The sequence below is a fragment of the Puma concolor genome, chromosome D1, assembly GCF_028749965.1.
Source record: "Puma concolor isolate L17-30 chromosome D1, mPumCon1.1.hap2, whole genome shotgun sequence".
In the NCBI taxonomy this organism is placed as follows: Eukaryota; Metazoa; Chordata; class Mammalia; order Carnivora; family Felidae; genus Puma; species Puma concolor.
Window position 1 is genome coordinate 96,377,447 of NC_141676.1, and position 23,867 is coordinate 96,401,313.

General features: G+C 47.8%; 1 protein-coding gene across 1 annotated transcript in view; it reads right to left on the reverse strand.

The window, feature by feature from the left end:
* GRAMD1B (GRAM domain containing 1B) overlaps positions 1-19,953 on the reverse strand; it is a 246,281-nt gene extending 226,328 nt beyond the window's left edge. Inside the window, exon 1 of the mRNA XM_086678817.1 lies at positions 19,817-19,953. Within this exon, the coding sequence (XP_086534943.1) occupies positions 19,817-19,842 (26 nt within the window). The 5' untranslated portion in view covers positions 19,843-19,953. The remainder of the gene's footprint in view (positions 1-19,816) is intronic.
* Positions 19,954-23,867: the final 3,914 nt, after the last annotated feature.

Sequence of the window (23,867 nt, forward strand, 5' to 3'; positions counted from 1 at the left end):
AAACAACAACAACAACAACAATAACAACAAAACCCCACAGGTTTTGGAGTCAAATGAAACTGGGTTCCAATGCCAAGTCTTCCTCTTACTAACTCCATGATCTTGGGCAGGTTAATCAGCGTCTCCGAGCCTTAACGTCTTCAGAAGCAAGTGGGAAAGAGAATACCTTCAACGTCACTAGCACACAGGATATGCTAAGTGGTAGCATTTGCTATCAATTGCCAAGACCAGTGCTCTGTCCACTACAACACATGGGTCCTTGGCTTTGTGCCTGTAGGAAAAGAAATATATCCATGCTAAGCGGGGAAAAGAGTGTAATAGCCAAACACTGAGTGCCCGCCATGTGCTAAGCACCTCTCCATACTCAGTCTAAAACACAGACGAGCCACATACAAAGTGACAGAACTGCCATTCACACCCATGCCCCCTCTCTGCTGAGAGGTCATGACCACGGAAGGTGGTCCTTGAATATTTTTCGGGAGCCTTTTCTTTGGAGATCTATAAACTTGCTCCAGTTCCTACTTTCGGGCCTTTCACATGGAGAATGACAGAGAGCCCCGGGCACTTCTAAGTGTCTATTATCTCCCAGCTATTCTGGATGGTACTTGGGGGCAGAGGGCAGGGGAGCATGTTCAGTTCACAGATTTGTCATTGCGGGAGCTTCATAAAAGCCAGGAACCGATAAACAAGGCATGATGATGATTCACCCCTTTCCTTACAGCTTGCCTCCTTGCCTCCTTATCTTCTGCCTTAGATGCTCACCAGACCTGGCTCCAGCTTCCTTGGCAACACACTCCTCTCCTCTATCTCTCTCTCTCTCTTTTTTTAAAGTTTATTTATTTATCGGGGTGCCTGCGTGATCTCATGATTCATGAGTTCGAGCCCCACATCGGGCTCTGTGCTGACAGCTCAGAGCCTGGAGCCTGCTTTGGATTCTGTGTGTGTGTGTGTGTGTGTGTGTGTGTGTGTGTGTGTGTGTGTGTGTGTGTCTTGAGAGAGAATCTCAAGCAGGCTGTGCGCCGAAGGCAGGGCTCAACGCACGAACCAGGAGATCCCAACCTGAGCGGAAATCAAGAGTCGGATGCTTAACTGACTAAGCCACCCAGGCGCCCTTTCTTCTTCTCTTTCTTGATGGCATTACTTTTGCGATGCCACACGTTGAAGAGTCCTTGACTCAGTTCCTCCAGAGGAAACTTCCCTTTTTTCTGTGCCCAGCACACGCACTGCCCTCTTAGTCCAATATTTTGTGCACCCAGAACATCTCATCAGACTGGAGGTTGATCACTCCATAGCATGAGTGAGATAAATTCTGGAATTAATTTAGCTGCCAATGTTTTGAGGCGTTTATCTTTGGATTTTTATAACAGCTATCATCCCAGTGCGAGGTGTACCGACAAGCCAGGGGAGGTGCTTCCGAGGATAAATAAGCCTAAAGGAAATGAGTGCAGTAATCTTGTCTTATTGGACCTATTTATTTGGCTGTCAGAGGGATTCAGGAGCTGGAAAAGAATGGTTGAAGGGAGGTAGGGTTTGTCTGTCGAAGCAGACACTTGTGTTCTTTTTTTTTTTTTTTTTAAATTTTTTTTTTTTAACATTTATTTATTTTTGAGACAGGGAGAGACAGAGCATGAACGGGGGAGGGTCAGAGAGAGGGAGACACAGAATCTGAAACAGGCTCCAGGCTCTGAGCTGTCAGCACAGAGCCCGACGCGGGGCTCGAACTCACGGACTGCGAGATCATGACCTGAGCCGAAGTCGGCCGCTTAACCGACTGAGCCACCCAGGCGCCCCACACTTGCGTTCTTTTAGAGCAGTTCTTGGGAATAATTCAAGAAGGTAGGAACGGATGAGGGGGAAAAGGAGGATTCTGACTAACATAGCTGGAACTTCATGTAAATTCTGTGAGTTTAAGACTTGCAGAACTGAACTAGAAGAATCGTAAACTACAGCAATTCCACACACATTCCTTCCGTTAACTAGCAGTTACCAAGTTTCCAAAATCCCATGGTCTACACAAAACACAGCGACTACTCGGGGTCACAGACTGAAAAGGGATAGCAACCCAGATGTTATCCCTGCGAGGGGAGAGAATTCAGATTCCAAGGACTTGGTCCAAGTCCCCCCACCTTTCCTTCAACCAAGAAAGTCCCTGTTCTTTGAACAGCCTCCACACAAGGGCAAGATTGGTACAAAGAGACACAAAAAAGAGAATCGTGCCCACGGTCATGCGTGGGAGAGACCGTCCTTGCGTTTAAGGTGGTTCCCGCCGGGGATGACGGGACCACGGTGATCTTTATCTCACTCCTGCCCACCAAGATGCCAATTCTTCTCAAGTCTTCTGATCCCATGCTAAGATGCTTCCTATTGTCTGTATCAGGACTCAGAGGCCGCACCATGAAAGTAGCACACTGGAAAAGCTCCACTGCCTCCATCCCCATTCAAATAGGGAACAACAATGGGAATGGGCGGTACGTCTTGTTCTTGTGAAGACTGGGCATCAATATTCATTTCCTCAGCACGTTTTTATGAGCTCTAACTCTGTAAATAAAGCAGGATGCAAAATTGTACACATCCTCTGATTACAAGCATGCAAAAAAGCACGATATCCGCGCTGAAACTCCAAGAGACTACACCCTGGTTATAATAGGGAGGTGGGATCACAGGTGACCGCCCATTCTTTTTCTACACATTTTTGTAACGCTGCCATATTGCTTTGATAGTTTTTCAAATTAAGAAATAAAGCGGTAAGATGGATACGGCAGAGCTGTTCTCTCTCCTTCTGACTTGCTGGCTAGGGAGGAGGGGCTGGAGACAGAACATACCCCAGCAAGAGTGTGTATGTATCTATGAAGGCACAGGGGGGTTGGGGAGAGTGGGGGCGGCCACGGGCCAAACACCGATTCCTGACACGTGTGCATGAGGCAGACCAGGCAGACAACTCTGCAAAGCACCGCTGAGAGAGGTACGCTGGGAACAACCGACCTTGAGTTTGTAAAGCCCAGTCTGCGGGAGACTTGTGGCCCAGGTGCTTGGATGGACACCCATCTTCCCTCATACTATTTTAAATTGTTCCGCACAGAGAATAAGCTACTTGAGGAATGACATCGTTCTTATTCTTCTACCGTCACCTCCTAAACTCCACCCTGGGTGTCCCCCAACAGTAGCTAGCATAATTCAGGCACTGCAATAAATAATGACTGACTGATCGATTTATAACGAGGCACGTAAAGAAGTAGAGGAGAAGTCGATTCCATGGCATCAAACTGCATTTTGTCAATTTTCGCCAACCAACCTGGGGCTGAGCCGGACGTCTACTGGTTCAGCAGGAACAAGGCCCTTATGATCCCCAGGCCACAAACGATGCTAACAGCACCCAAGCCCCAGTGCTCTTCCTCCTCTGGCTTTTTCTCTTTTAAAAGCTACAGCAGGGGCGCCTGGGTGGCGCAGTCGGTTAAGCGTCCGACTTCAGCCAGGTCACGATCTCGCGGTCCGTGAGTTCGAGCCCCGCGTCAGGCTCTGGGCTGATGGCTCAGAGCCTGGAGCCTGTTTCCGATTCTGTGTCTCCCTCTCTCTCTCTGCCCCTCCCCCGTTCATGCTCTGTCTCTCTCCGAAAAATAAATAAACGTTGAAAAAAAAATTAAAAAAAAATATATAGTTTAAAAGCTACAGCACACGTTGACTGTTTTGCTTTGAATTGGGTACTTTGCCTCCTTTACTGCCCGGCATAGGATTTTTTCTTTTCCTGGAAGGTGGTCCAATTACTGGGAGGCCAGAGATAAATGTGTGTGACAGGCACTATTGGTTGGCTAAGTCAACACTAATTCAAATGTCTCCTTTCTTTGCCCTTCCTTAAATATTTTGTTCCGGCCTCCTTTGCAGCCAGTGACGGCTCCTTCCGTGTCTGGCCCATGAGATAGGAAGGAAGACGCGCTGGAAACTTCTGGGTGAACCTGCGCTTCCTTGAAAAGGGGCAGACGATGTTGGTACCGCCACATTTCCCCTTCTCTCCACCTTGAACAGGACTGTGATATGTGGGCAGTAACAGCCGTCTCGTGACCACAAAGTAACAGCGTGAGGATCAAAAACAAAACTGGTGAGGACGGTGCAGTGAAAACGAGCCCGGGTCCTTGCCTGCACGGTCAGGTGTCCACACCGGTGCCAGACGCCAGCTTTCTCTGGGCTCGTTCTTGCATGAAAAATATCATCACGTATTTGTGTAAGCCTCTATTAGTTCAGTTTTCAGCAAACTGAAGCCAAAGACATTTTTAATTGAATCACTCTCCCGAATCAATCATTTGCAACCAGACTAGATCTGCACATAAACAGGATTATGTCATTACCCTGCTTAAATTCCTCAACGGCTCTCCACTGCCTTTGGAACAAAGTCTAAGGATCTTAGCATAGTATTTAAGGTCCCTGATACCCTTACCCAAGGCGCCTGCCCAGGCACATCTCCTTCCGGCCATTTACTTTTTACTCGAGTAACTCCAAAACAACTGTCCTATGAAAACCACACTTTCCTTGGTCCGCGTGCCTGCTTCTGCTTATTCTACCCGCTCTCATTTATCCTTCAAAATATAATTGCTTAAGCATCACCTCCTCCAGGAAACTTTTCTCCACATTCCCAGGCAGGGCTGAGCGCCCCTCTTGTATTACGATGGCACCTGGCCATACGTCGGTCTTTGCTCCAATCATGTCAGAGATAAAGCGCCCATTTGCAAATTGGACTTCTTCCCTGAAGAGTGAACATCCCTGACAGCAAGGCCTGTAACTTTACTCCTTTTTGCAACCTTCACACAGCCTCTGGCACAAAGTAGTTGCTCAGTATGTAAATGTTCAAATATAGTGTTTCAATGTGCACACACATGCATGCACACACACACACACACACACACACATTCCTGGGTGGGTGATTCTTTGTGTCACATTTTCATTCATTCATTCACTCGTCCATTTATTCATTTACACAAAAGAGAAAAGCTTCAGGAATCCAAAAGTCCTGTGTCACGAAGACGGACAACGAAAGAAAAATAGCCGAATAGACAGAAATTTAAGGTGTGGTAAACACGATCAACCAGAAACCCACCTGTTTGAGAAAAGAGACGGCTTCCACCATATATGCACAATCACTGACACACAGACACCACCCAGTAGCAGATGGGTTTAAGGATGACACAGACTTATTTAAGGATAGAGAACCGAGTGGGGGATATGGAAAGGACATAATAACTGTGCCAACATAACCGTCCAGCTTGTAAAAGTTCTCATCCAGTGTTCGTTTCAGCAGCACATATACTAAAAGTTCTACTCATCCAGTTGTCATTAGAATGCTATAAAATCCTAGTGGACAGTAAGAGTTTTACATCCTTCATTTCCAATTTCTTCAATTTCTTCCTCTGTCTATATCCCAAAGATTCAAATATGGTTTTGCCCACTTTGAGGGAAAAAACAACAACACCACTTTGATCGATTCTGTGCCCCTGTTGTTATTATCTTTGTTTTCTTTTCCTCGGGCCACTGCACTTGTAAAATAGCAGTCTACACTTTCACGACCATCGGTCTCTCCTTTTACTTATCAAGCTCTTGCAACAGGATTACCGTCCCCACCACACCACTGAAACGTCCTCTCCACCATCACTGACAGACAGAGCATCAAATTTAATCATCGCATTCAAAAGCGTCCAATTTCTCTTGGTCCATAATCTCATCTTCTCTTTAACATCCGTGACCCCTTTCCCTCTACGCTTTCTTGATACTTTCCGTCTGAGCATTGGCGACAAGACGTAGGCTAATTCCTCAATACGTCCTTCTTTGACTTTCCTTCTTCCCCTGTTCCCTAAACACGGGCATTCTCCATACAGCTCAATAGAGGTCTCTGTCAGAAGAATGCCCACCCGCCAACATGAAGTCCAGGAAAAAAAACGTGAAAGGGGGAGAGGACAGAGAGAACAGGTTTGGAACTCAGCATCTGGTGTATTGTTAATGATTTTTAAAATGACTTCTTGCCCAACACCATCTGAAGCCATGAGGGGATGGGTGGTATCTCATGCCTCATTGCACACTCACCCCTGTAAACCTAGTAAAGGACCTTACATTCAGGGGATGCCTGGTAAATCGTTTCTGATGGCTTTGTTTCTTGCAACGTGGTTGTCCTGGAAGATTAGGCTTGAAATCAGAGCGAGATTTGAATCCCAGCTCTTTTTTTTTTAAATTTTTTTTTTTTAACGTTTATTTATTTTTGAGACAGAGAGAGACAGAGCATGAACGGGGGAGGGTGAGAGAGAGGGAGACACAGAATCTGAAACAGGCTCCAGGCTCTGAGCTGTCAGCACAGAGCCCGACGTGGGGCTCGAACTCACGGACCATGAGATCAGGACCTGAGCTGAAGTCAGCCGCTTAACCAACTGAGCCACCCAGGCGCCCCTGAATCCCAGCTCTTAACGCTAGTAAGATAACCTTGAGAGGCCACTGTCTCCTAAGTCTTGGTTTCCTTATGTGTAATAGGAGCACAGTGCCTTGCACATGGTCAAAGTTTCAATAACGGACTGCTGCTGCTGAAGATGATGATTCTTCATACATAGATTTAGACCTGGATCAACGCTACGGCGAAATGAAGATCTTTTATTGAAACCCTGCGATTACTCTGAAGGAAGCTCACTCGTGCAAAGGTACTTTCTTGTTCTAAAAGACCCTGGGGAAGACAGATGCCATCACGCCTCACCTAAGCTATGGCAACCCAGCAACACAGCCCTAAATTGTGTTTTACTATAGCTCGTTTTTAGGACTGCTTCTTCCACGCCTGTCATCTCACAATCCAAGCACCGAGCACAGAAATGAGAGCCCATGACCTCTACACTGGGGTGATATGGGAATAAGAGCGGAGGATCACTGTCTGTTGCTTTGCAATTACTTAACCGAATGGCAGGCAAGTGCACCGGGAGGCTCTTACCAAAATAAAATGTGAGGGTTGTAATGCCTGTAGGGTCAGTGATCTGAAGAATGGCAAGACTGTTTTTAACTTGCCCTTCCCGCATTAGACGTTGAGCGAGGCAGCTCTCCAGCTTTTCTTCCAAAGATAGTAAATCTGTGGTAAGAAATCTCTGGACCTTAATGATACCCATGTTTGAGAGATGGCTCCTTGAAACTCTGGACTGTGGTTTCAGTTAAACGTTCAACAGAGACAGTGGTCTATTAGGAGAGGGGAAGGTGGCCGTAAGTAGTAGAGTGGTGTTTCCTTCACATGACCATTTTCTGTCTCCGAGACTCAACAACAAAATGGCGTACGTGGGAAGATGTGCTTCAGTTTGACTGGGGCAGGGGAGAGCCCGACAGACAAAACACAGAATCACTGAATGATCATTTCAGAACAGACGGAAACAAGAACACAGATAACACAGGGACGATCCAGAGGACAACAGAGTTTAACATTTTGGAAGCAGTTAACAGCAGTGGAGCAGACCAGGGCAACAGTCTTGGCATAGAGAGCGCTCACACACTGAAACACCTACCCATCTCACATCTTTCTTCATGGCTAGTATGTCTGAATGCACACTCAGTAAAGCTATTAACATGGATGACCGCATGGCTGTTAACTGATATTTCTGTCCAGATGGGATTCTCCCTGGGGGAAGCAAAATCAGACCGCAAAATAATCTGCAAGTAGGAAATAATTCTCCACAATGACCGTGAGTTCTGTACCGTTGAACCCTCAGGAATGTCAAGTTCTGGCAAAGAGAGCCTGTATGATTTCTTTGAGGGCTCTACAATATAACTTATTTTACGGCATGTTCCAGGGAGGCAGAGACAGGAAGCCAGGGAAATTTCTCTTATGAGCAGTTTAATTGATTCCCGGTCACTGGTCAAATGATCTTCTCCCACCTATGAAGGTAAGAGATCTACCTTGGAGATTCCCTTCTTTCTAAGCATGGTGTTTACCCTTTTCCAGCAAGCCTTTCCTGTGGAGTGACAAAAATCCCAGAGTTAGAGGCCCTCCTTAGAACCCCCTTCTGCAGCCTGAGGCATCTAATCCACGAAACTGACCAACAAGGCCCAGGGCAGTGACTTGGGAGGACGTCTGCTTCTTCCAGGAGAGCAAACACTGGCTCAGGTCTCCCCGCCAGGGCAGGTCACACACACTCAGTGCCACAACCTCAGCAGCCCAGAAGCCAGGAGACCAATGATGGGCAGGGAGGGAACCCTGTGCCCACATTATAGAAGATTCATCCACACCCTCCAACCTTCCACCTGTAAGATCAAGTTAACTCTCCTGTCGCTCTACGTGGTTCCAATCTCAGCTGTTTAAGAGACCAGCACCGTTTTAGAAAGAGTTGGCTCTCAATTATCAACACAAATCTTGGCCTGTTAACAGAGGACGACATAACAATCAGAAGATCGATTTTTATCTGCCAGTCACGCACACACGAGTTTTAAACATGTCCTGGTAAAACAAAGTTTACCCATTCAAATGGGTAAACTCACCGAAGGAAGGGGGCGATCGATTCAGCGGGCGCAGGATGCAGCCTTCACAAGATAATCTGGACGCCGGGCAGACGGAGGACCAGAAACTTGACACGTTGCCCCCACAAGCTGTCACCTAAATGGGACGCCGTTATACCTCACCTCAACATATCCGCCTCCAGCAACTGGAGATTAAATTGCTATCGCTAAATTCTGTGGCAAGAAATGGGGATGCCAGTTCCCAGATCTGCCCCAACCAAATGTATGGGCCTGGATGACCGACTTTTCTCTGGGCTTCACTTTCCTCTTCTCCATAAGGTTATATGAGAGGATTCTAGGCCCCTACGTAGCCAGGAATATATAAAAGTAAGCTACAGAAGGCAACAGGCATCCTAATTGTTAACATTTCTTATCCCGAGTTCACCATAAAGCTAAGTAATGACTGAATCGTCAGAAGGACACGTTGACAGATTATTACCTGGGTAATCGTGTTTGATGTCTACACTGAACTCCTGCATTTAATGTGCTACTGTCACAGCCTCGGAAGAAAGTGGAACTGGCTGTAAGGAAGGATAGACTGACCTAGGATGCTTTCAAACGTTGCTTCCGTGCTCTGGAACTGAGGTGAACAAACAAACAGGCAGATAAAACACAGCGGAGACACTTTTTCCCTGACTTCTAAAGCCTTTTTGGATGACACCAGTTGCTCCCAGACCCCTAGAGATTGTGTTCTCTTGGTGTCTGTGTGCAGAAGACAGACAGGCAGTTGCCCCAGACTACGGATGTTGCCATGATCTAGCCAACAACACCTAGAAACGGGGAGCCCGAGACCGAGTCTGGGGGCGGGGGGAGACAGGATAGACAAAGCACAGAGAAGTCTGACAGAACAAGTCAGAAAGGGTCAGACAGGCAGAGTTCACCACGTGCTAGTGCTGTTCCCTCACTGACAGAAAGATCCTTTGTCTCCCGCAGCAGGCCCAGCGTATGCTTCTGGTGACATCGCTGATAGGAAGCATGCGGCCCAGTGGTGAATCAACCCCTCAGATACGCCAGATTGGAAGAAAATGGAAACCATGGTGTTACCTGGCTGGACTGGGGTGCGGGGAATGGCCCAGAAAATTCACTTCGTGAACCTAAAAGTCCATGAACTGAGAAACAGAACGTATTCTCTGGAAGGGACAAATGTATTTTAAGCCACTGCAATAAAATAAAACAAAATAATAAAGCCCGTTAAAAAAACAACAACGACAACAACCGTGGCTTGGCGTTTCAAAAGTCTCAGGTGGAAAAAGGCTGCCGCCACATGTTTTAGATGTTCTTCAAAACACCTGTCAATCGGGCTGGGCACCTGGGGGACAGCAGACACGAGGAATCATCTAGCACAGCACCCTGTTCCCAGAGAGGCCACACCGCACTCACCCCAGATGGAGGGGGACCACCTAATGTTGAATTTCACAGCCCTTCTGGGTTACCCATCCAACAATAAACGACTCCACCTTTTGATAATACAAATAGGACAACGCCAATTTAAGGTAGGTGGTTACTGACAACATCCCCGCTGAAACGACCATTTATCCAGGTGTCAACCCTGGAATCTAAGCACCTCCGAGATCATCACAATCTCCACCTCCCATCCTTTGACATTTCTCATTCTGTTGCTCCCTTAAACCACTTCCCTGTCATCACTCTCCCAGTTTATCAGCCACCTTCTGGCTTTACTTTCCTCTGGGTCCCTTTCCTCAACAACAGCCTCGACAGCCCTCTCAGCGTCTCCATGGTTTTGCCAAACCTACGTGACACAGCTCCTCCCCAGGAGAAATCCAGCCAGCTGCTCCCTCTGCCCGGCTCCTGAAAGGGGGAGGGGGAAGGAGACAATGGTGCCCATCACAGTGTACGTTTTCCAACCTCAACCGGGGTCTGGTCTGTATGGAAATCTTTCTGCTTGCCCTCAGCCAATAATTTTGACTCTCGGACACACATCACTTTCTACTCTCCCCACATTTTGACTCCCCACTTCTAGTCTCCCCACTTTTGACTCTCCCCACATCACTTTCTACTCTAGCAGAAGAGGATTTCACCTCTTCTCCACAGAGGAAGTTAGAAGTTACCTCTTGAAACTCTTTCCAATGGTTCTTCATAACTGCGCTTCTGAAAGGGACATTTGCTACTTTCCTACTTTCTCCAAAGAAAGGGGCATTCCTTCACTCTCCTTGTGGGGTTTTAGTGAGAGTGAAATAAATCAATAAACATCAGATACATAGCACAATGCTTGGCAGGCCAGAAATTCCGGTACCCTTCCCGCCTTCCCTCTACAAATATAGCCCCCCCCCCTTTTTTCTTGCTAGATTCTGTTACCTTCTGAGTTCTTAAGGACTCTACTCTCTTAGCTGCTTCTTCTCTTTCCCGTATCTTTAATCTCTCCCTTCCTATCTAGAGGTCTCCCTCCTATTGAAAAGCATATTCAAGTGATTCCCCTCTTTTTAAAAATCTTTTCGTTCTTCCTTCTAGGTTTTCATGTTGTCCCCCCTCAAATATTAAGAGCAGGCTCCAGAACTCTCTGTTGCCTGCAATTCCTAAGCTCTAGGCAATGTTACTATCTTGCTCCTGTCCCATTTTCCTTCACAGTTTCATTGAAACTGTTTCTGAGAACGTTACAAATGACCCCTTACATCTCTACTCCAATAGCCTCTTTTCAATCCTCATTCCGCTCAGGCTTTGCTCTCTTTACCTTCTCTTTCAACTCTGCTTCTCTTCTGGTGTTTCACCTCCCAGTTTATGGCTAATGACCTAGTTCAGGTACCACCGAGCTAGCGCATTAATGCAATCGATGGCTCTTCCTCTTCCTTCCCTCAGCCTCCACCATCCACCTGCTACTAAATCTTGATGACTCCTTTTTAGACTAATTCTCAGATATGGACAGTCCCTTCCAACCTTTCCTGCCAGAATTCAGACCCCCATCAAATCCCATCTGGGCTATTCAGCAGCCCCTTTATGGCACCTGGTTTTTGGACTCTCCCTGGGTCTGTTCACCCTCCACACTGCTGCCGGCTACTTTCCTAAAAAACAAATCTGTTCTTCTTGCCCTTCTGCTGAAAAATGTCTTGGCTCCCAGCTGCCTCTGTTAAGTACAAGCTGTATAAGTGGACCTTCATGATCCGACTCCAGGAGCTCCCTGCTCTAGCCTCACCACCTCACCTTCTAAAAGGTTTTGTCCTTCTCCATCTGGAACATGCCCTCACCCTTGAAAACCCAGCTCAAATATAACCTCTTCTGAACAAGCTTTCTCAGATTCACCTGGGCTGGTTCTGCTCCCTGCTCTGGATCTTGTGTTCCCAAGCCACCTTAGTCTTACCTCTGTAGAGCAATTAACAAGTTATCTTGGGCTCCTCTCCTTCATCTTCCTTAGGAGAAACCATGAGCTCTTGGTAGAAACCACGATTCTTGGATAAGAATCATCTTATTCAACCCTGCATCCTCAATGCTCATCTGGTTTCTTTTTTAACAAATGTTTGTTGCAAGAATATAAAGAAAGGATGTGGTAAAAAAAAAAATGACAGAAATAAAGAACGGAAAAAAATCGGGGTAAGAACATGTTACATCCTGTCCACAGCTGGTGGAGATAAGATATCCTAGGAGAAAAGAATAAGAGATAAGGACACTTCACCAGTGCTCTGAAAAAGCTAGATTCCAATCCATCAACTCATTTCTTTCCACTACCCACACAGGAATAAACTCCATAAAAAGTGCAAATGTCTGGATTCTTCGCTCTGCTATTTCAGTCTTGTTTGTACCACTTTTTATCCTCTTCCAAAATCAGTTCTCAAAACTTGATCACAGAACCACCATTATAATGCAGGTATACAAGACAGCCCAAGGCTCAATCCCTAAATTAAATTGTGTGTTGCTAAGAGAGATCAGGTTTCAGATTGAAGAGTCAAAACCTAGCACTAGCATTGAACTCTGGTTCCTGAAGCATCCAGGTGTTAAGAATGATCAGATTTTAGGAGAAAGAAAAGAACAGATGAAATCAATTTTTAAACTCAGTTTTATAAATCTTCCCATCTCATCCACAGTTGGGCAAACACTTTTAAGAACACAGACCTGCTGTCCCTGCTAACCTGTTCCTGCTTCTTGACAGGCCAAAATGTATCATTCAGTTGGGCTGGTCTGACTGCTAAATACAGCTGTCAACACAGCCTTATTGACCTGGGTTTGTGCTTTTTCAGACACACAGCAGGAAGCTCATGCATGCAATACATCAGCCAGGACCAGAAATTCACATTCTCTATTGATTGTTGCCAACTGAGTTCAAATGGAGGGAATGGCCTCAGCCAAGATGAAGAAAGACCTCAGAAGACCGGATTTACAGGAGATTGGAATCCTGAGGGACTTGCCTGAGCAATCTTTTGGAAGTGGCAGTTTCCCTCAAATTCTGCTCTACTTTCTTCGCCTTACAGAAGCTTTTGTAGCCACTGGTTCATCTGGAACAAACTATGGGGACGACTCTCCCTTCGGGAAAATCTACAAGAAAAGGAGGGCTATCACAGTTATAAGGGGTAGGTATAACGCCAACTTCATTCAGCATTTTCTTGGGACTTAAATGTCAAGAAAATTTGGCAGTGATTAGCTACCAAAACATAAAAGGCAGGCGGGAGGTGCCAAGAAAAGTAATATAGCCTACTTCTTTGTTCTAAATTCCTTTCATTAGGTTTGCATAGGTATGTATATTTTGAGGAATCCTTTTGTGCCTCAACTACTAGGAGATGCTTGGGCACTCCTACCCGCAGAAATAAAGAACTAATGACCGATCATGGAAGACGCTAGGGACAAAAAGAGGACACTGGGAATTTAGGGTGGAATCCACAAGACAAAGGACGGTATCAAAGTATTTGAGAACAGTAGTGAAGAATAGATCACAGTATTTAAAAACAGAATGTTGGTGGAAGTCCCGGCTCTACCGTTTCCTGCCCATGTGAGCCTGAACATCGTGTCTCTATGTCCTGGTTTCTGCAACTATAAAATGCGGATGATGATAAGTTATTCTGCATAACAAAAGAGCTCCATGATCAGTAACACAGAATACCGATGGTATCTCAGCAGTCATAAAATAATAATAAGGAAGGGTTCAAGACACTTGTTTGTTAAGTGTCCATACTCCTATGAGATGGCTAACTATGTCATTCTCACCAGCACAGGGGACACTTTTGGATGAAGACTTTGTGTAAGCTCTCTACTTCCAGACAAGTGGAGCAGCTCATTCTGGGGATTCATTTAAATAAAGACTTGAGCATGAGGAGGCTCAGAGCCCCAAGTACAGAAGTCTGGGGAAAATACACGACCCAGCAATGATGGGGACATTCACGTCTGGTTCCAAGGGCTGTGGGGCTGACGCTGCGCAATCATGCACCATTGGGCTGAGCATCCCAAGTGACAGACTGAGGCTCTACACCTGGGAGGCCATACTTTGAATCTGACAGTACCAAAGAAGGTCCTGACTTGGGTTTTATCTTTTTTCCTTTTCCTCCGAGATGCAGAAGAAATTTCCTCGTCTACAAAGCTATGCCGCACAAACCGCCTGAACCAGATAACCAGGAAGAAAGAACGCAGGGAGAAAATACGCAGGGATGCTCGACTGGAGGGAAGGGAAGGAAACTGGCTTCTGCTTCTCTCTTAATGGACCGTCAATCCTTCATTTCCTCGGGTCTTTGAACATACGCCCATATGGCTCATGTCAATGCTTCCAATTGCTCTCTGCGTCAGAGACGGAGATACCTTTTTATAGTCACTGGAGGGAATATTCTCTGACTAGTAAGCCTATTTAGTTCTGGAGGGAAAGATCAGCCTCTACAAGGCTAGCCAGCGGAAAGCGCTCCTTCTGAGTCACACTGTCCGATCCGTTGCTCTTTTTGAAGTCAGAACGGATTCAACAGCAGTCTTGCTACCCAGTCTCTATTGCTGGACTTGTCAAAACAGCATCTTAAAAGTTAATAGGTGGAGAATCATATAAATTGTCAATGTCCATGGCAAAAGAGCCATAAACACCCTATTAAATACAAATATGTACACGGAAGTGACAAGCCTTTTGAAGAGTCTCACATTTTTTTTTTAACTTTTTTTTTTTTTTTTTTTTAATTTATTTTTGGGACAGAGAGAGACAGAGCATGAACGGGGGAGGGGCAGAGAGAGAGGGAGACACAGAACCGGAAACAGGCTCCAGGCTCCGAGCCATCAGCCCAGAGCCTGACGCGGGGCTCGAACTCACGGACCGCGAGATCGTGACCTGGCTGAGGTCGGACGCTTAACCGACTGCGCCACCAGGCGCCCCGAAGAGTCTCACATTTTTATATCTACCCAACAACCTTATCTTATTAATTGGTCCCCTTAACGTGCATTGCTATTTTTCTTTCCTCCAAAGAATGGCTATGTGCAAGGGGCATGCATTTAATTGCTACTAAATCTCCTGGGACATAAGGAACTAAGTCCACGTCTAAACCAACAAAACATTATCTGCTCTGTGTTCTAACCAAGTACAAGATGCACAACGTCCTTATTCTTGCTGCCTAAGCACTGTAACACCAGCACAGTACACATGAGCTTCCTGACCAGGCCAACAAATGAGGCGAGTGCCCAAATTGTAAGCAGGACTTCCACTTGGGGCAAGCTCAGCCAAAGCGAACACTTTCTTTTGCATCTAGCGAGATCTCCAAGAAGAAATGGACCAAGAAGTCTCACAAAGGCTGGAATCAAACCCAGTGCCAAAAAAAAAAAAAAAAAAAAGTACAGGAGGGGGAATGCTAAGCTCCTCCAGAATCCAGTTAACTGGAATTCTTCCTGCTAACAAGCCCAACCAAGCCAAGGAACAAGGTTCCTTTCTGGCTTCTGCCCACCCTCATCAAAGCATCTCTTCATAGGCTGTTATCAGAGCCCCGGCTTCTCTGGAGGATGCCTTCTTATCTGATTAAATGGAATATTATGCTAAATATTCAGCCACCCCGGCACTGGCTGTGTGGGTGTGCTGGATAAAATCTTCATGAACACGCCATCCCAGGGTCATTTGTTTAATTTCAATTCTGCAAAATGTAAAAATAGAAAGGAGCTGCCGTTGGAGGGCTGAGGTTTGACAGCTTCAATGAGAAGGCTCCAGGAGCACAAAACCCATGCTGCTGGCTGGATCGCTGGCTTTCTCCCTCTGCCAGAGGAAAAAGGGAAGAGGATGAACCTGCGAGCAACGTACCGCATTCACTCATCTTCGCTCTCTCCCTCTTTTGCCTTTGCCTGCACTTACTGTCTGCATTTTTCTCCTATTCCACCCGCTTTCTTCCTCCGCTGCCCCGCCCTGCCCTCCCACATCATTTCTACATGCCAATTTTCTTTTTCTCCTTCTCAGGGACCCCGTCTGCTCCAACAGCCTCGCCTGGGCCTCGCTTACCTTCTGGAGCCAGCCGGATTCCAGGCTCCCCGGGTCTCACACACGTTTCCAGGAATTGTTCTTCTGCCCCATTCCCATTCCTACCCCCGGCCAGTTCCCCATGTTCCAGACACCAAAAAAGTTTAGGGAGATGGCGTTTGGGATTTTGGAGATCAGTTGGATTAAGTGGGAGAGGAGCGATAGGGACGGCCTAATTTCACCCCTCCCCCCCTTCACCTAACCGAATATGTTTATTACTCATTCAGTTCTGCAACTCCTGGTGGGAGTCAGGGTGCGCAGGCAGGGGCGCCTCGCTGCTCTTGTGTTTTGGCCAAATCAATTTTTAATTTTATGAAGTTTTTTTTTTTTTTTTTTTTTTTTAATAAACGCTCAAGTTGCACTCTCCATTTCTGATCTTTTGAAGCCACCTCTGCATTGGCCTTACTGCAATTCAGGCCCAGAAAGAGAAATCTTTTTTTCACTAGGAGTTCCAGAGCTGTGCCAAAAGCCCCCGTGGATGCTGAGGGAGGAGAGCTGCCTCCTGCTTCAAGCCTCCTGCCCTCCTGCGGTCTCAGAAAGGTCCCACTACTTGACCTAGTTTCAAACCAAAGCATTCAGATTGCTTCTGTTAATATGGCTGATGGAGCTATGGGTTCAGCTCACTCCCTGTGGCTAGAACGGGCTCCTCGCCTGTGGGGTCCATGAACTACAGGAGCCATCCTTTCCCTGAAACTTTCTCTGATCGCCAGTAACTTTCTCTGAAGACAGAACTTCCCGGCCAGTTTAAGGAAAGCCTAACAGAAAAGGTGGTTAGCAGACCGCTAACTCACAGATTCACCAGCATCAACCCACTCTAGAAAAGAACATTCCTGTTACCATTCCCATCTTACAGATCTATACCTGAGTCCTCTAACACCTACTCTCTCTCCTGTCCAAAGAACTCGATTTCCACACACACCAAATAAGCCTTCAATAAATGAAGGTGACCCTCTAAACAGCATCTGCCTACTCAGGATCCCACTTCCTAAAACACACACACACACACACACACACACACACACACACACACACACACACCCTTTACTAGAATACCGTCTCCACTCTCCTGTCTCTTCATCAGCAATGTTACTTTGCTATGCAGATACACAATACATACCCACCAGGTACAGAGTGGATACTGGGGCATCTCTTAGAAGCCAGAGGCTTGTATACACCAAAGTAAAGGTATATGGAACCTCGGCATCTAAAAGATACATGCAGCGGGCACCTGGGTGGCTCAGTCAGTTGAGCATCTGACTCTCAATTTCTGTTCAGGTCATGATCTCACAGTTCCTGAGTTCAAGCCCCACATCAGGCTCTGTGCTGATGGTGCACAGCCTGCTTGGGATTCTCTCTCTCTCTCTCTGGCTGTCTCTTTCTCAAAAATAAAATAAATAAACTTAAAAAAAAAAAGAAATAAAAAATATATGCGGTGTTTCTGTTTTGTGCACATTGGGATTTGGGGTCAAATCAAGGAAATGATTTTAGCACAATTTGAAGAACATATCATTTTCTGCCTTGGCAGAAAATGCAACGTACCAATCTACAGATGCAAAAGGGGGAAGGAGAGGGAGAAAGAAAAGATCCTGATCAAGCTGAAAGAACAATGAAAATCAAAACAGTATAAACTACAGCAGGCACCCCTAGAGACAGCAACCCCCCAGCAGGGCAAGTGGGATGGGTGTAAACAGCGGCCCAAAGAGCCACAAACAGCCGCCCTTGTAAAAGCAGCAGAGGGTGGCCTGGAGTGCAGCGGCAGCCTTGGGGTACCTCAGTTGCAAGCGTCCAAGCTACAGAGGGGTCTAATGGGGAAGCCCTGACGGAACCGACAGTGAGCTAATGCGCAAAGACAGCAAAGGACTGCTAAGGTCCAAAAGCAAAGGTGGCAGGGACCACCTTTCCAATGCATTCGCCTTACAAAGACGTGATCTCATTCAAGGCCTATGACCCTTGAATACAGCTAGACAAGAAACCGACTAAGGCACTCGTATTCGGTGACAGCGCTAAACGGGCGGGGGTGCTATAGCAATACCCCAGTTTGGCGACACGCTGATCAGTTGCTCACTAACAGTTTCCTTCCAACACTAACGCCAAAGCCCGGTTCCAAATCTCTGAAACCAAGCAGCCTTTGAGTGTGGGCAGGGGAAACCGGAACTTCCACAAACCCCTGAATACGGAGGACAATGCCTGGCAGATCTCTTGCCCCAAGTTGCGAGTTGAGGACAAGATCTTCTGAGCAAGTTACAAAGTAAATGAGCCGGAGGGGAGGTTCAAGCAAACACTGGTGACCTCACCAGCAGCCTCGCTGGGCACCATCAAAGGCAGCCAGTTCGTTTTGCGCGCAGCAGGGAAGGCAACATGGACAGGGACACCGGGTAGAAGCAAGCGACACGATCTTCAAGTAAGGAACAAAGGCAGAGGCACCACTGAATAGAGGGAGTAAATGCTAACCTCCCCCAGAGCATGAGACCGAATTGCTCATACAGGAGACATCTGTTTATACTTTGCCCTCTCACCTTCTCAACGCTGTTTAATGACAAAGGTCACGTCACACCAGAACGGGGTGGAGGCCTCTCTTTGATGTGTACCTGTTCTACCGTGAGCCTCAAGATCACGCTAGGGGCAAAGTGGGACTTTGGGGTGGGAGTCAGAAAGGCAGCATTTCCAACTCGTTTCCCTTATTGGCTTCCCGAGCTCCAAGCTCAGCCCCAGCTGAAATATGCCCCTCTTGAAAAATAATCCCACCCCCCACCCCCGCCCCCAGGCAGAGAGTTCCTCCTCCATAAAACACTCGTATCTCCGAGAGGTGACGTGCCCACATAAGCACTGGCAGAGGAGACAGCTCAGCCCCCTGCACAAATTTCTTTTTCCTCTCCCAGAGTGGTGGGAGTTTTACATCTGCTACTGTCATGAAAACATTTTATTATTTTTTTTACAAGTCTCTCTCTCTCTCTCTCTTTTTTTTTTTTTTAACTTGCTTGGATACAGCTAGGGATCTTCCAAGTGTATGTGATGTGCACAGTCCTTCCCCCTCTTCAACAACTGCTCTAGGCCCACCAGAACGCACAGCCTGGGAGCACGCGATCAAGTGCTTATTCCTACGTGGCCTTGGAGCCACGTGCCCTGCTGAGGGACTTCCAGAGGAAGGGGGTTTCTCCGGGCAGGAGGTTGGCTGATGGGTGCAAATGAGTTGTTTGGGCCCTAACAACTTCCTTCGGATGGCCACATCTCCGCATCTACTCCACAAAAGTAAATCCATTTCTCCTGGAACGGGACTCCGTGCATCCCTAGGCCCAAACCAGGCATTCCTCCAATTACTAGACCTCCCATCTCCACCCTAGGAGGAAATTAGGAAAAACAGAACCTCTCCTTAGCCTTTCTGGGCATCTTCAGACAAACCCCATGATGTCCACTCTGTCTCCCCAACTTTGGGCTTCTACAACAGAAGGGAAATCGGCATAAAATTGATGGGGGTGGCCAGGCAGGGTGAGGGAAGCATCACCCAGGCACAAGGAAAGCCAGCGTCCCCAGGACAAACTTTGTAGACTCAGTCTCCCTACCCACAGCCCTGCCCTCACCACTTGCCTGAGCACATCTCCAGAACTGAATGGAGGAAGAAGCCAGCCTCGCCAGCTCTTGGAAATTCATGAGGGAGGTAGTCTACCCCAGCGGTTTCCTGGGGACACCAACTCTCAGGTGTGGACAGCACAGCCAGGCCACAATCCATGTTAATAGCTTTACCGTGCCCTCTGGTAACTTCCAGGTTGCACTCAAGATTGCGAGAACGAACAGCACCTCTCACTCCTGCCCCAATGTTTCCACAGCCGCCAGTGTCCCCCGGGGCTACCCCATTCTCACCCGGGGAGCCAGCTGTGGTCCTTCCGGGGCTGAGGAAGGTCCAGAAGTTCTTACCTGGGTTTTCTGGGGGAGGCGCTCATGGGGCCCGCCGGTCGGGGCGCCCCGGCTGCCGGCTGCTGCTCACCGCATCTCCCTGGGAGCCCGGCTTTGCAACGAGGAGAGCCAGTCCCATCTGGAGCAGGGAGGAGGTGCGGAGCCCGAGGACGCGTGGAGCCGAGCCCGGGTGGGGGCCGCACCCCAGCTCCCCGAGGGGGCGTGGGCACGGGGGGGGGGGGCGGCTGCACTCGGGAGGGGTGGGGGGCGCGGGAGCGGGCGGACCCCTCCCCCAGCTGCGAGACTCCCGCTGGCTTCTCGCCCGCTGTCACGCTGTCACCGCATCACGTCCCCTCGGTCTATATAGGCATTGCCCCCTCCCTGCCTCTGCGCTCCTCCCCGCGTCGTCCCGACTCTACCTCTGTGGTTTCCGCTCCTGGCTCAGTCCCTCTGCCTCGCGTCCCCGCGCTCCCCTCCCTCCTCCCCTCACCCTCCCTCTCCCGGTGCAGCCTGCTGCCTGGATTCTCCCGGTGTTGCCTCGCTCAGACGCTCAGACATTTAGCACTGCAGTGCAACTCGGGGACACACAACCAGCCGGTGCCTTTAAAACCAACCGCTCCTTTAAAATCAGACCATCAAGTTTAGTGCGGAAACCAGCAGCAGAAGCGAGGCTGCCTGGGGCTTATGAGGGGGCCTGGGTTCAACTGGAAATGAACTGCCGGCGGCCCCCCACCCCTCGGCTTCCCGCAGAGCTGTGAAAAGGAGTGTGAGGAAGGCGGATGGAATAGATCAGCAGAGTCCACAGGTGACCCCCAAGGTCTTCAGGATAGGGTGGAATCCCAAGTGGGTGGTGGCAAAATCCTAGCACTGCAGAGCAGGGCAGGACCTCAGGAGTCATCCGGTTCAAAGCGCTCATTTTGCAGAGACAACTGATGCTCAGAGAGGTGCATTGACTGGTCCACAGTCACACAGCTAGCTAGAAAGGAGACCGGAGTCCTGGGATGGTCAGGACACCCAAGTTTCCGAGCCTAAAGAACACTGTCGAGCGGCCCAGGAAGTAGCCTGTGCCTCTCCCTCATTCACTCTTGCCTCTGTTTCACCCCCGTTTCTGGGAGGTCGCCTGAGCCCATCAAGGAAAAATAATCAGCCAATTTACAAGGCAATTCCCCGCTCTACCCAGAACCACTTCTTAAGCCCTCCCTTCTTCCAGGAAGGCTGCGAAGAAGAACGAAAAACACCAAAGGTGCGGCAATGCTGAGGCCGACTGAAGAACAAATCCTTTCCTATTACTGTCTTCCAGAAATCCAGCTAACAAGATCTGCCTTACAAAATCCCCAGTTTCCACTTCTCACTCTCCTCCTTCCTCTCCATCCTTCCCGGAGTCCTGACTGCTCTCTGTCACATTTTCCCCACGTGCTTCCTACATGGACACTAAAATCCTCCCTGGCAGCATCAGCGTCTATTCAAAGGGCCTCCCTGCTAGAAGACGGGGGCAGGGGGTTGTCCTTGGCATGAATTCCCTCCCCAGGAGATGTTATTATCCCTGGAGGAGTCTTCTCACACACACGGGTGTCTGGCCCCTTGGGCTGGAAGTGCTTCTCGGGGCAATGAGATTGAGGGCCCCTTCCGGCTGGCTGAGTTCCAGTATTTTGCACTCAATAGACTCTCTTTTGGGAACTTAGATGTCTATTTCACACTATGTGCCTCGGGGTAACAGCGAATGACCCCTACAGTGGAGTTACACTGCAAATCACCACGGGCTCCTCTATCAAACGTGGCCGCTAAAACGCAGGTGGTAGGAGTTTGAGCCCTGAAGCGGGTACCCCAGCCCCACCCTTTACCAGCGTGGTCGACCTGAACAAGGTATTGCACACCTCTCTAAGCCTTTGGGTCCCGGCATGAAAAATGGAGAAAGTCACGGACCCTTGCCTGGGGAGTGAATGAGCTCCAAATACGAACTGCCTGGAACACGGTAACGTTTTTTAGCTGTTACTCATACTGTTGTCCACGCTGCTATTCAGGACCAGGCCGCCCTCACAGAGACCTCATGTTTACCCCTACTGAGTAACCCTGACCAAGTTGCTTAATCCCTCCCCTCTTCTCTCATAATCCCACCTATCTAAATCTCTCAAATGGGGATAATACGTCCTTCATGGGACCATTGAGAGGATTAACTACAATAATACATGTGAAACACCTAGCAAGGTAGCCAGACATAATAAACCACCAACTCCCAACTTCACCTCCAGTTACCAGATGTGGGAGCAAGCTATTTATCCTTTCCAAGCCTCACAGGGTTGCAAAGATTCATGTAACATCTGCAAATTATCTGGCACAGAGTAAGTGGTGAATATGTGCTAATTACCTTCCATCCTTTTCAAAACTGCTCAAAACTTATTTTTACCTGAAAGCACTCCCACCATATCTCAGTCACTCATGATCTCACTCATCCTTCACTTGAGACCCTGTAATACCAGTTTGTCTCATTTGCATGTATTTACATCCTTTTCCCATTCCCTCATTCACTTAGCAAAAATGTATTAAATACTTCCGTGCTATTAGGCACTGTGTTCTGTTCTGACATGTATGTATTTCTTTTATATTGATTTTCAATTCCCAGAAGCTAGGAATGTGTTATGAGTGTGTGTGTGTGTGTGTGTGTGTGTGTGTGTGTGCGCGCGCGCGCGCGTGCATATGTGTTTAAGCAGGCTCCAGGCCCAACATCAGGTTCAAATTCACAACCCTGAGATCAAGACTTGGAACGCTCTACCAACTGAGCCAGCCAGGCGCCCCTGGTTTTCCATGTGTTTTTAACCTTTCACCATCTCCTATAAATGATGCCATAGCCACAGGTACACTGAGCTACAAGGAGGCCCAAAGAGTCTACCAGGCAACATTTTTTTTAATATTTATTTTTGAGAGAGAAAGAGAGTGCAGTGCGAGAGCGGGAAGGGGCAGAGAGGGGGACAAAGGATCAGAAGCAGGCTCTGTGCTAACAAGCAGACGGCCCGATGTGGAGCTCGAACTCCCGAATAGTGAGATCATGACCTGACCAGAAGTCAGATGCTCAACGGACTGACCCACCCAGGCGCCCCTATCGAGCAACATTTTCATTTTACAGCCCAGGAAGGATAATCGACCTACACTCGTTACCAAAGCTAACATAGCAGTGATTTCTTGCCTCCTTATCCATCGTTCTTTCAACTATGCAAACAAACCTTCCTTGCCATCTGCTCCACGGAACACTAGTTGCTTGGAATGTTAACAGGTGGCACTCCGACACAGGGTTCCATGGCCAAGTGCGTTTGAGAAATAATGGATTAAGCAAAGTGAACCACGTTTGACTTTGGTTTTTTGTTTTACTGCAAGACTTTTCACCGTGCATTTATGAGAGAGGGATATAGCGCACCTCACTTGTTAAATGCATTCAATCAGGAAAGCCTTTCTCATGAACATTTGGGAAACTACTTACCCAAGACACAGATTTAGGGAGCATGGTGCCACGCGATGTGACTGCTCAGTTGGTGTGACCTCCAGAGAGGTGTTTACTCATGACAGGCATTTGGCGAGTTCTCTTTAATAGTGGTAGTGGCAGTTTAGCACTTAGCGGTCAATGTACCGCTTTGGTGATACAGCAGCTTTGCCGAACCGAAAAGTGCAACCCTTCCTCTTTCTTCATGCGGTGTTAAGTCTGTTACAGTCATCCCCACAATGGCTCTGTTCTCTCAGAGCTGGGAGGAAGCGGCTAGTAAATACTCTTTGAGCAAGCTCAGAAGTGAGCAAAAGGGGATATTCATCGTTAATATAATAAAGAGCTTCCTTTAATTGAACAGCTGCTACACACCGGGCACGGTGTTGGGTGACTTATGTTTATATTTATATTCTCTGTTTTCTGTCTGTATCCTTATAGCCACTTGAAAGGGAAAGTCTCCACCTCCCATTTTGAAAACAAAAAGGCTCAGGTTCAGAAAGTTTATGGGGCAAGAGGCCAAATTAATCCAGTGACAAAACGACAACTACTAGCTTCCCTGTAGTCATGGCAATTTTCAGGGAGCGTAGGCATATTGTGTAC